General features: G+C 41.3%; 1 protein-coding gene across 1 annotated transcript; it reads right to left on the reverse strand.

Moving 5' to 3' along the window:
* Positions 1 to 7,974: 7,974 nt before the first annotated feature.
* Positions 7,975 to 9,604, reverse strand: LOC138626036 (urotensin-2 receptor). Its single transcript, XM_069707426.1, has one exon. The coding sequence runs from the start codon at positions 9,462 to 9,464 to the stop codon at positions 8,385 to 8,387; it is 1,080 nt and encodes a 359-aa protein (XP_069563527.1). The 5' UTR covers positions 9,465 to 9,604; the 3' UTR covers positions 7,975 to 8,384.
* Positions 9,605 to 13,309: the final 3,705 nt, after the last annotated feature.

Consider the following 13,309-nt stretch of genomic DNA (forward strand, 5'->3'; position numbering starts at 1 on the left):
TATTTTATTTGCCGATCAGCCATTTGAATCCTTAACTTCCAAGGGAATAAAATGTGAATGGTAGTTTCTGCGTTAGTTGTTGTAGAGGGTGGGCTCGTAAATGAAATGACGTGATGCGTCAAAAGTCTGTCTTGGTTTAGGTTCCAGCAATCAAAATGTTCCGTTTTATTCTTGTCACTTTCCATGACATGAAGCCATTTTAATAATCATAACAAAAAAACCCTCTCTGTCACATTGGGCTCCAGGTGTGATTAAAGGCAGGTAATCCTCTGCTGAATCCAGCTCTTTAATGCTGGATATAGTTGGATACATTAATGTTTACGTTGGCAGCTCTATCACAAAAATCGATTTAAAATGCCAGCAGCTATTTTCACATGTTCAATGCAAACCATGCTTCTTTTTTGGGGAAATTATAATGGCTTTTTTTTCCTTTTTTTTTTTTCAATACAAGCAGCTATTGGTTTCTGTTCATTTCAGTGCAATATGACTTTCATTCAGCAGACTTTTGAAATTCATCCAACCATTTTCCGGTTATTAGAGGTCGGGTGGTGGTGGCGGCAGCATGTCTCTTTCCCCAGCAGTATTTTCCGGCTCCTTTTAGGCGATTCCAATGTGTTCCCAGGCCAGATTAGATGTTTAATCTCTCCAGTGTGTTCTGGATCTACCCAGGGGTCTCCTACCAGTTGGATGCTCCTAGAAAGCAGCAGCTCTACTCCGAGGTCTTCTTGGGTGTCAGAACTCCTTCCCCAATCTCTAAGGCTGAGCCTGGCCACTCTCTCCCGCTCTATACTACCTACACTAATGAACAAGACCCCGAGATACTTTAACTCCTTCACTTGGGAAAAGAACCCCGTCCCAACCTGAAGGGAGGAATCTGCCGTTTTCCAGCAGAGAACCATTGCTGCAGATCTGGAGATGCCCACTTTTGAAATGAGGTGTGTAATCTTTTGCTTTGAAAAACAAAGTCTGCATTCATATTTTTGTCAAACTCACACTTATGTTGAGAAGTACTACTTACACGGTTTTTCAAATCACTTTCCACTGGATATTGCAGCCAACTCCTGATGGAAATCTCTGGCACTTGGGATAATAAATGCTCAAAAACGTATCCCTAATTTGTTTAGTGTTCGGCCAAAGGTTTGCAGTGGGTTTATCGGATTTTCTTTTCTTACATAAATAAAAATAGGCCTTTTGATTGATGAGAGCGGTGAGACTGAACCAAATTACCACAGCTGTGGGCCATCAAATCTAAATCATGCTAAAAGAGGCTAAAACACCCTGGAAAGCTGAGGGGGAATTGCAGCGTCGGGTGGTGCTTGGGTTTGTCACTACGAGTTATCCCTTAAAAACAGTCATTTGACCAGTTGTTAATATAAAAATATCAAAGGTAGCTTTAAATCTACATTATCAATTGTGCACAACTGCTGGCTTGATGGTCTCTGATGGATTAGACAATATAAGCAACATCGAGGAAAAAAAAAAAAGCGTCGGTTAGCAAAAATGTACACGTACATGATTTGCTATGTCACTGGTGGAAAAAGTCCTGCTGTGCTTTACATAAAATTCCTATTCTTACTTTGACTCTGAATGAAGCTTTAAGTGAGTGACTTCACGTCTACGCGTTCACTAACAACTCCTGCGCCTATAGCACAGTTTTGCTTTTCCTCAGGGACTTATTACCGCATTCGTTAGTGATGAGAGGAGCACAGCAGGAGGCCTGCCTGTGGATCAGGGCCGTGTGGGAGGAATGCCAGCGTCTGAAACGAGGATGGCGCTCGGTATGTCAAAGTAAAACTGCAACACACTGAATGTAGGCTTCAAGGTAACAAGATCCTGCGAGACGGCACCGTAAACAAGTCTTCCGGCTCATATAATTATGTCAGTAAGTCGTTTTTTCATTAATTTTCTTTAACGTTCAGAGTAAATGCGCCGGTCACTGTAAAGAAGAACACAATTATCTGCTACGGTTCGCATTCATTTTTTAATTTTTTTTATCTATCAGGTTCTTCAAAAGTATAAACTTCAAAGGACATCTTTTTACCCTGATAATGAACAGTAGATAATGATATGCTTAATTTCCGATTTCTTGAGTTTGACACAAAATTTAATGTGACATTTTTTGCTAATGTCAATAGTGAAAATCCCAAATGCACCACTGCTTACAAAATCGTGCGTAACTCAGGTGCTGATTTTGATAAAGCAACATGTCTTGGAATATTAACACGGATTTGAACTTTCCCCGGCTCAGCGCACATCATCAGTTCACATGCAAAAAGAGCAGTCTTGAAAGTTCTTAGATTTCCCCTCGTAGTTAGCCAGACACGCTTGAGATTCAGGCAGTTAAACACTGTTTAATCCACTCATTACATCCTTTCTCTTGTATTTTGGACTTTGAAAAGGCAAAAAAAACAAACATGCAACCCTTTAATCTCTTTAAATATCAAATCTCTTCCTCACGACAGCCCTAAACACACTGCTCTAAACTGTTAAGCTACTAACTGTTTGGGAAAGGAGTTTGTCCAACAGTTCATTGTAAATTCCTTTGGCCTCGCCTTAATGCAATACACTAATTGGCTTTTACTGTCCAGTTACTCCATTATCTTGTATTAAGGACAAAACTTTGGTAAACACGGCTGTAATTGGAGCACTCGTCGCTAAACTGAATGTACAAAGAAAGCATTGCCTCCAGTCTTATTACTAAAGCTTTGACAGCATTGGGCAGTGATTCAATATTAATTGGGGCATTTGTAAAGCAATCTGAACAAATGATAGAAACATAATACAAAGTCTTACTCTCAACAGGCTTCTATCACAATATGTGCTTAATTAATTAATTGTAGTGGTTTGGCTCATAACCACTATCACTGTCAACAGGCCCCATTAGATCGACGTGTCCACACAGCCTTGTGAGGACTCCGTCTCTGGGGACTTGACTAATCCCCATTTAATGAAACTCTTGGAAGTGTCTGCCAATATAGTCAGTTAACACGCAGCCGCAGACCACTTCAACTTGATGTGATATCCAAAAGCCAAAATGTCATTTTTAAAACGACAGCATGAAGATTGAACTGCACATTACAGCAGTTTTATCTATACTGCTTTACGGCACAGAAAAACAGTCACGTGAGCTCAGAATCACGGATTTACTCGTGTTAAAACTAGGATCTCAAAGCACAAGAGTGCTGTTAGCTTTAAAGATGAAAAGAAATCTCCACTTTGTTTAACAAAGATGATTTGACAGACTCCTCAGGTTTTGATTTTAAGAACACCTGAAGAGATGACACACACTGGTTTGCCTGTTCTGTCAAATTAAAAGTCACGATTTTTGTATTGATTTAAAACACAAGCTGTATTCAGTAGCATGTTCTCGTGTTCATTTAAGTTGTAAGGTAGTCATGAGGCCTTATAAACAATTGTATAACTTCTTGTGTGGTTCCAGAGGAGCTTTAAGTTAAAGGACCTGCTACGTATCTTAGCATGGGCTAAAAAACAAGTTTATAGCAGAAAGCTTGACTTGGAGGGTTTAGGGGGAATATAGATATGGATAGATATTCTAACGAAGTTAGAATAAAAAAAAAAGGAGGTGTAAGCGCCGGCACGTGTCCCATTATCTGATCTGCTGCTTCAATTTGCTTTATATAGCCTACAGTATGTTTTATTATCTATATAAATCTATCAAACGATCTAATCTACAGAGATTAAGTTTTTAACACCCACCTGCTCTCATCAGTTGTTTTGCAAGCAGCTGTTATCAGGATGAAAATCTAAAATCCCACCCTACTGGCCCAGTTCAGTTCCAAATTACAGACCAAAAAAAGGTAAAGTTAGCGTCGCATTTAGCAGTTAAGGAACCAAATATTTTCCTTCGGAGATGGTGGAGACCAAAAACAGAGCTAAAAGGACTTTTAGATAAATGAATGCTGAAGTTGCTGCGTGTCTACCGGATGTGTAAGTTGACATCTATTTGCCAAGTTCACTTTACTAACTTAAAAAGTGACGAGGTTAGCGTTTACAGGTCCAACAGTTTGCCTGATTGAAATAACGTACACTCACTCCCTGGTGCAAAATCTGTTCATCATCAATAGTATTCATCTGGTTTCTCTTTTGGGATTAAAGTATGAGATTGCAGAAAACCAAGAGGCGACTCTCTTGAGCTCAGGGATGAACAGATTTTACAGCCTCAGGACAGAAATCAACAAATCCCTCCTAGATTGCTCTTGCATTTTGAATTCATGCAGCCGTACGTGTATAAGTCCCAGACGGGCCCGATCGTATCCAGAAATTTGCATCGTGGAAGTGCAGCAAAGCGTTTGTCAGACAATATGTGGAGAGTGGAAGGAGGAGATAGGAGGAGAGGCCGTTTTTCACATGCTGGGACGGTGTGGCACCGAGGGATCGGCTGCAATGAATTTTATGCACGAGTTTGGGACATTTGACATGTAAACACGCGCAGAAGTCAACGCGTACCAGAATGTCCGATCCCACCGAGGACATTAGTCTGAAAATGTCACGCCTCTCCATATCATTCTGATCGTTTTCATAATTGCAGGAAATCTGACACTGAGGACGTGTTTCTGTCAGAGTGTGTGTTTGCACAACAAAGCAGGCGTGTCCAGGCATACATAATATTACCATCCGTCCTCCCCGACTGCATACAGTTTGTTTATATGTCTGTGCCTGCTGAATCTAAGGAGGGCACCTTGGTTTTACAGCAGATGGTTGTTCGATCTGAGGACTTCAGATTCAATGGAAAGTGCTTCCTTTCAGTAGCTATCATAATTAAAACACTATAAACTCTCCATAAAACATGAGGCACGTACAGCAGTTGTTAAAATAACTGCCACCATCACTTTCTTAAAAGTTAATTGTCATTGAGTGCAGATCAGGTGATCGGCTTTTTCATTGTGTCAACAATGAAAAAGTTGCAGCTTTCATCATTCAGGTAAGTGGGCCACAGCTCAGTTCTTCTAGTAAACAAACACACAAAGCCTGTTTGGAAGCGCTTAGTCTGAGCAGAAGGTGTTGTTGGCACGGAGTTTACCACAGCAGGAGAAGTGTGTTCGCTTCTGTGGGTGGAAGCGTGAACATTCAGTGGAAGCGATTGGCCACGCAGGTGGATTTTCCTTTTCTTTTTTTCCACCTCCCACCAGAATCTAGGCGCCGCATTCACAAACATTCTTCGAATCCTCTCAGAGAGCTCCTAATTTAGACAAACATTTTTTTCACCAGGGAGTCTTAGACTAGGAGTGATTAAGGAAACTTCTCAAAACAACTCCGAACAAGGAAAGGACAGTAACTTTTATCTTAGTGAAAGGTTGTGGTTGACCGTGTTGCTAAGTGACGCGGCCTTTTAAAAGATGTGATTGGATGATCACAAAAAATGCGCTCTTGGTGATAATGGACACAGAATGGACGATGACACCCAGTGGAAATGAAATGAACTATGTGCCAATACGAAGCTGTGAAAGTGTGATTTTGTTCGTGTGGTCGCTGTTGATGAAGGTTGTGACGGACCCGAGTCATTTTTCCAGCTAAAAAATATCGTCGCTCTGCAATCATTTGCATTTTCTACCTTAATTGTGTTGAATGGGAGAAGTGAGCGTCTCTAATGAGATCGAACACAAACATCATCCCTGCATGGTATAATTTGTAGCGTTTCATTAACATGCCGTCATTCAGCGTTTGAAGATTATTTCTCCGACCTCGCTGTACTTCTGCAATTTTCTCCTGTTTAAGAAATTCTTGAGCTTCTTAAAAGTCCTCCTCCCTGCTCCTCACAGGTTTTTTTTTTTTTTTTTTTTTTTTTTACCTTGGGAGCTCTCAAGGGTTAAGATGTTTTGACTAACTTTTATCTTTAAGAGGATCTGCTCTTAAGTTTAAGGGGACATTCTTAGAAAACGTCACAATTCTACGAATTTCTTAGGATTTTGTCACTAGGGGGAACTTAAAGTCCGAGGAATCCTTGTGAATTCGGCCCCTAGATGTGGACTCAGATCATCTAAAGTCAGTCCCAGAGCTCAACACTCGTCTGGTTTTACTCACCATGGGACCGACTGTTTTGGTTTAATCAGTGATGTGATTGTACGCATGAAGTGAACTTCGAGCACTGGAATACTTGTGTCAAAGGATCAATAACTAACTGTGCAGATCCAATTGAACCCCAAAAGGTTGACTGTATATTATAGTAATTTGAACAACTCAATTTAGTTGTTTAGGGAGTCACTCATTTTCAGCGAAGACAGGCCCAGCATTATTAACAAAATACATTTTTTGTAGACATGTCCTGCTTTAAAATCTTGTTTTAACATCTTTATTATTTCAGTTTGCGTTCATTAGAGACTTGAGGAATAACTTGCAACAAAGGCCCCGGTCATGTTTGAACCAGGAGCGATGCAGTTCATGGTTGACACTTTAACCCCATGTCCCCACGATGCATATTCCTGAATGTGTTTCCCCAAGTTCAGTAGAAGTCCAGCAGGGTTGGGCACGTTTTACTGGAGAACTTGGAGGCGGCAGGATGTACTATATACTTTATCATTTCATGGCCGGATTAAACTCCTACAGGACCCCGGGGCAAAACTGTGCTGCTTTGTCCCCACTGACCACCGCAACACATTTCAGTTTCCTTATTTCTCCACTCATAGAAACCAAAGAGCCTCAGAGAGCTGAAATTATTGGTCCGTCAAACGCAAATCAATTGTCAGCAATTTTATTGTATTGTTGTAAAGTCATTGTTTTAACAAGAATGAGAAAAATCTCTGGCAATTGTTTGTCAAATGGGTATATTTAATATTTGCCTAGATTTTTAGGGCAATTTGAAAAAAAAAAACAATCACAAAAATAACATAACATGTATCCAACATAATCTAAAATAAAGGCCCTAAAACTTGTTGTCAACACCGAGCCCCTCTACAAGTTAATATTATATTAAATTGGTGAAACTTTCCAACAAATTGGCACATGAATTATGTTGCCCCAAATAACATGGAGTAAACCCGGGCTTTGGGCGACCCATGATAGTTGTCTGTTCAACCTGGTGGAATACATATTGTTGTACAGAAGGTGGGCAGGGATATACTTTTTTTTTTTTTATCCTGATCAAACTTTTTAGCTCTGTTTCGTATGTATTGAGTGATAATTTGATTACACACAAATTTAAGGACAATGCAAGCATAACATTAAGATTAACATAGATTATCAAAACTTTATTCACTTAACCTTTTTGTAAAATGGGGCCACGAGGATACGAAGGGGACAAATGTATTTTAAATTGTGCACTATAGTGGTGCATATTAACAAATCAAATTACCACAGAATAATATCCACAGATGACGTTGGGGCCTTCTGGGGCTCCTGGTCTGTTGCTTGATTGATAATCCAGCCTTGTCAGTAGGTGGAGGGTCAGTGGGGTCACCGGTCCCCCAGCAGGTTAATCAAGCCGTGGTAACATTAACAGAAAATACAGACAGTGTAACATAATATGTTTTCATTTGAGAATACAGCTGTCCTTTATTTATGAGTTCCCTGCTGTAATAACTTGCACTTCCACAAAATATTTTTTTTCATATTTAACAGCATCTTTACACCACACCTGCATTTAATCAGAGCCCTGAATTTTTTATTCTCTTTTTACTTTGTTTTGTCTAATAGAAATAGGATTTTAGGAATGTCTGATAGACAATTGTTTATGATTTTTTTTAGCATCATGATGAAATAATTAACTTTTGAGTTTTGCCCACCGTATTGACACAACTGACCATAAAGTCGGTGTCACCTGTCAAAACTTTGATCTTTTCCTGAACCGCAGCACTTTTCACGCCTAAATGAGGCAAATGTGACACTGACATGTTTCCTTTAAAATCATACCAGGTTGCAACACCTGCACCCTTTTTGTGTTCCTGTTGTTACATATGCATACATTTCTTACATGGGAAAAAGAAAAGGATTCCCCCCCCTCCTATATGGTGATGATTTTTAGTGTTTAGTGTTTTGGCTGTGCCACTTGGGATCTCAGGGTTAACAGGATTCAGCTTCTGTGGCATTGTGTTGTGTAGTGATGATCAGTTCCTCCACTGATGCTGAGGGGTTGAAGGAGCAGCAGAGAGTGCTAACAGGGCTCAGTGGGACTCTGTAAGAAAACGGCCAGGCATGGATGGAATAACATTCAGATTATCTCTGACTACAAACAAGTATCTTGTGATCAAAGGTTTTTGTGATGCTGCAAATAACCCTCAGTGACAAATCACGTCCCGAACTTTTGGCCACCACAGCGCGTGTTTTACGCACGGTGTAACTCCGGCCTGTGCGTAATGGTGACATTGGGGTACCTACCTATTGTGGTTCCCGTTTCAGAAGCTTTTTTCCTCTCACACGCAGCTCAAAAGTCACTTCAGTGTCCCCATGACCAACGTCTCGGAGTTGAACTCGAACTGATTGCTGGAGGACGCGGACTTCCCCCAGGAGTAGAGGCTGGGCGGCCGCTGCTTAAACGACGACGTGTACCTGTAGAAGCTCCGGTGCCGGTTCTTCAGGTACTCCCTGTAGTTCTTGGTGAGGAGCGTGTAGAGGAAAGGGTTAATGCAGCTGTTGCTGTACGTGAGGCTCGCCACCAGGTAGTTGATGCAGGTGTGCGTCTGCGAGGCCAGGCTCAGCGGCTTGTGGTACAGAGGCAGCAGCTGCCAGATCCAGAAGGGCAGGAAGCACGCCCAGAACACGAGCACGATGGTGAAAATCATGATCAACACTTTCTGTTTCGGTGATCGTTTGCCGCCTTTGCTGATCACAGAGTTGCGCTGGGACTCTAAATAAGTGCGGGCTAACTTGACGTACAAGTAGCCGATGATAAGCCCCGGGGCCATGATGCTGGTGCCAAACAGGACGGTCACGTATACCTTATAAGCCAGCGGCGCCAAGGTGGGTGCACACATCCTCTTCACTCCCCCATCCGGAGTGTTTTTAGTGGTCTGAGCGACCATGATCATCATGGGCACAGTGAGCACCAGAGAGAGCAGCCACACACCCCACGCCAGAGCTTTGCGGTAACTCTTGGAGCGCCTCACGGTGTCCAGCGGCTTGGTGACGGCGAGGTAGCGCTCCGTGCACATGACGGTGAGGGTAAAGATGCTGGCGTGCATGGTGAGGAGATCCAGGCTGAGCAGGATGCGGCAGCCCACATCCCCAAAGTACCAGTCCTTCAGGAAGTAAGTGGACACCACGAAGGGGATGGTGGAGAGGTAGAGCAGGTCCGCCAGAGCCAGGTTGATGATGGAGATGTACATGGAAGTGGCGAAGCGGATCGAGTGACACATAACCACCAGCGTGTACACGTTCCCCGACACTCCGATTATGTAGACGACGGAGAGAAGCGTCCCGAAAGTGGAGGTGATGACTAGTTCATGATCCACAGTCCCGGAGCCGCCGACCCGCGCCGGACTCGTGTTCACATTTAAAGACTTGTTATTCATTGCGCGCGCTGATGATCCCCCCGGTCCGGATTGTTGTTGTTTGGTTCCGTGCTCGCGGACAGCGCTGGACAAGTTTGGAAAGATGCGCACCGGCACAGGTTGCGTCTCACATATCCAGCTCTCTGCTCGCCGCCTGCTGCTCTTTGCTCCTGACGTCACCACACTCACAGTGAAGATAATAAATCAAAAATATACAAGCCATCCAGCCGTCTCATGGACGCAGCTGTAAACATTGTGCAAATGGAAGAAATAAGATGAATAAGACACAGTGGAGGAGAAAGGAGGAAAGGGTGCCTTTTTTTTTTTTTTACTTTGACAAGTATGAGATTAAAATATTCGGGAAAAAAAAAGTTCGGATGGCAGCTGCAGCAAACCTTTTGAGATTAAAAGTCTTTGCTGAAACCAGGAAGAGCCAATTTTACGCACATACTTTCTGAATTAATTATTGCAATAATCTTTTTAAAAAAAAAAAATCTTTCCCAGTTAATTTCCATGGGCCATTTTCTTCCAGCAAATGAGACTGATAAGAGTCGAACCAGCACAGATAATTGACTTTTCTTGCACTGACTATGTGTGCTTTAAAACACACTGACTTTCTCCCAGAGATTCGATTTATGGCTTTTCTTTTCTGCTCCTCCAGGTTATCCTGACAGTTATAAACACTACAACATTTTTTCGTGAAGTTTTGCCAGAAGTTCACATCAAATTAAAGACATTTTTGAAAATGTCAGAATAGTTTTATAGTTTAACAAAATCACCAATTAGCCTGTAGCTGCTGTATTAAGGCTGCAGCTTCACTTCAGAGAGTCAGCTTGTTTAAGGCTTTCCTCTCTGGCAGCAAAATCAGTTGTCTTTTATTTTTAAGGGCAACACTCTACCAGCTACTTTGCCATCAGATTAATTATTGGTTGATGAGATGAATGTGTTTAGAATTTTAAGTATGAACTTATCCAGGAAGCAGAAGCATGTAAGCAGACCTTCTTTTAGTTACAGTATATATAGTTATATTTAGTCATTTACAAACTTAATATATGCTTATTATTTGTATTAATCTTTGAGATTTTCCTTTTCCTCCCAGTATTATTGATGAAGTTGCCCTTTTCTCATCTTTTTCTCCAATCACAGCAAAATGTGAAATAGACACGCCGGTCAACGACATCAAAACATGAGATAGCCACACTTTGACCTCTCTAGGCACAACAGTTTCACGTTTTTCTGTAGTGGATGTAAATAAAACCTACTTCATGCATACGGCCATGTGATTTACAGGAAAATTTAACTCTTAGGAAAAACCCTTGGTTGGGGTTAACATAAAAAACAACATGGTTGCGGTTAGGAAACAGAAAATAACTCAAGAAAAGCATTGTCACCTCCTGGATTCGACTTGGTCACATAATCCTTCCTTGCGTTACTTTTACATGCGTACAGGTCTCACGTTTGCAAAATGTGTAACTGTCACGCCTTAAGAGGTCAAAGTGTGGCTATCTCACATTTTGCTGTAGTGGACTGGCGTGTCTATTTCACGCTCTGCCGTGATACTGGGTTGTTTTCTCAACTTCAGTGTTGGACTTTGTTCTCTCGCGGCCCTTCTTGTCTTCCCAAATTGATGAGTGTGTTCTGAGTCAGCAATCACGAGCCAATAATCTTCCCCAGACAGCACAGAGGTGCCCTCAGACTCATTCATCCACAGGTGATTGAGCTCTGGGAGCACCTACGATACTGTACCATCCATCCTCAGAGCTAAAAAAGGCTCAGAGAGGCGCTGGAGCCAAAAATATAATAGTTGGTTCACGTTGGACTCTGCGTGCGGTGGAAAAGGTGAAGGGGGGGGTGAAGTGTGGTGGCAGTTAACACAGTGATACACAATGTAGTGTCTGTTTTCTATTCTTCATCCTCCCTCCAACATCCACTCACACACGCAGTTCCTCCCCCCAGACAAATGAGCGAATCAGCTGCCAGAGGACGTGATCTCAAGTCTTAAATTGGCATCCTCTTGTTAATTCCTTTCACGGCATGCCGCTCTGTTCTCATCAGGCAGATTCTCACAGACGACCAGAGATCTGAATCTTGAAAAAGAACATTTTGGAAAATAAAAAAAAATATCAGAGCAGTCCTGTCTGATGTGTCATCTCCACTGCCATTCAGCTGCTGTAAATAATGTGAGCAGGAGCAACAAACTGTGACAAACTGAGTCTTAAAAGTCCACTGCTGAAAGTTTTCAGAGGTTCGGTATTTCTCGATGATTATTTTCAAAAAAGTTTTCTTTTAAAGAAAATAAATCATCTGTTTTAATGATCAAAATTTGTTGTTTTTATCCCCGAGGCCAAAGAAAAATGTTGCTACCAAAACATAGCAAAAATAATGAATTTTAAAGCTGCGTTGATGAAAGATTTTGAATAACAGTCGATCTGAAGTGTGTTATGTGAAAGTGGTCGACTCGTTAGTGATGAACCCAGATATTTATCAGCCATCTATCGTTGTTCAGTCCCTCCAAGAAATCACAGACTGACAGTCAACAATTAACCTAAATTCAAGAAATCGTCGCAGTATTTGCAAGAACTTGCGATGTTGCCAAATTCCTGTGAATTTTACTCAAAAAAGGTTTTCAACAGAAGCTCTGCTGAAAGAGTCACTGCATAAAGTAGCTGCACTTTTTGCCAATTTATGCAATTTTACTGAAACAAACCACTAGAAACTTCACAAATTTCAATTCTTAAGAAAAGCTGCTGCAAAATCAAATAAATTTGATCATAACTATCCAAAAAGAATTACTCAAATTCCTGGAGGGACGGATGCTTCTGATGAATGAAACACAACTTTACAGTTCTCATCAGTCCTGTTAGATGCATCAGGCAGCTGGTTTTAGTGGAAAAGTTTTGATAAACCCACCGATACACACCGTCAAAACAGCAGATGGACAAAGGTAACAACTACCTAATGAACAGAAGAGTGAACACTGAACTCGTATTAAGTGAAGTGGCCAGAAACAGGACTTCAAGTTGATGCTAATGTTGATGTGAGTCTCCAAAATGTGTAAAATCACAACTGTTTGATGATGCAACTCTAAATAATTTTACAAGGACATAACACATTCAAATAATTACTTTTCATTACTTACTGACTTACTTTTGAAAGAAGTAACTAACCACATACGTGCTACAACACACTCAAAAAAGTATTAACATGTCACTTCTGCCCGTAAGGGAACCTTTATTTAATTAGTAATCTACTGTACATCTAACTCATTTATTGGAGGGGGGAGACGTATTCCAATTATCATGCCACATAAACTGTAAAGAGCTGTGCTGTAAAACAAGCCTCAAACCCTGCAGCACAGGAAGTAAGCACCATAAAAACAGCAGATCCCACGGCCTCTGAAATACGGACCAAGTTGTGCATTTTACACAGAATAACTTAAGCAGAGAGATGATGTGTATTTATTTTTTCCCATGAATAGACTTGATATAGGGAGGACTGACTTCACATTAAGTAGGATTACAAAACTAATCATGGGAATCTGACCAAAGGGAACAGGAAAAGAGGAGTGGAAAGAAAGAGTGATGTAAGAATAGTGAAAAAGAGAAAAACAGTAGAATAGATACGGTATTTCTTTGGTGAAGTAAAAGGAAAAGACGGCGTCTCATTCTGCATGAATGAGAAGTGTGACAGGACAAGCTTTTCCGTGTCAGGAATGTACAAAGATGGTTTTATGCAGCAAAGGTCAGACTCTGCACTACATGCTCAAAAAGTCTTAAGCAAAAATATAAACATTCTTCAAGTTAAACAGGATGGCGGGGAACAATTCAGAGTTGTGTAATCGTACATTTTTGCAGTACAAAGAGAAA

Source organism: Brachyistius frenatus, unplaced genomic scaffold (genome assembly GCF_029030835.1).
Source record: "Brachyistius frenatus isolate BFR_SWC_R1_liver_20210118 unplaced genomic scaffold, ASM2903083v1 Contig_69, whole genome shotgun sequence".
In the NCBI taxonomy this organism is placed as follows: Eukaryota; Metazoa; Chordata; class Actinopteri; family Embiotocidae; genus Brachyistius; species Brachyistius frenatus.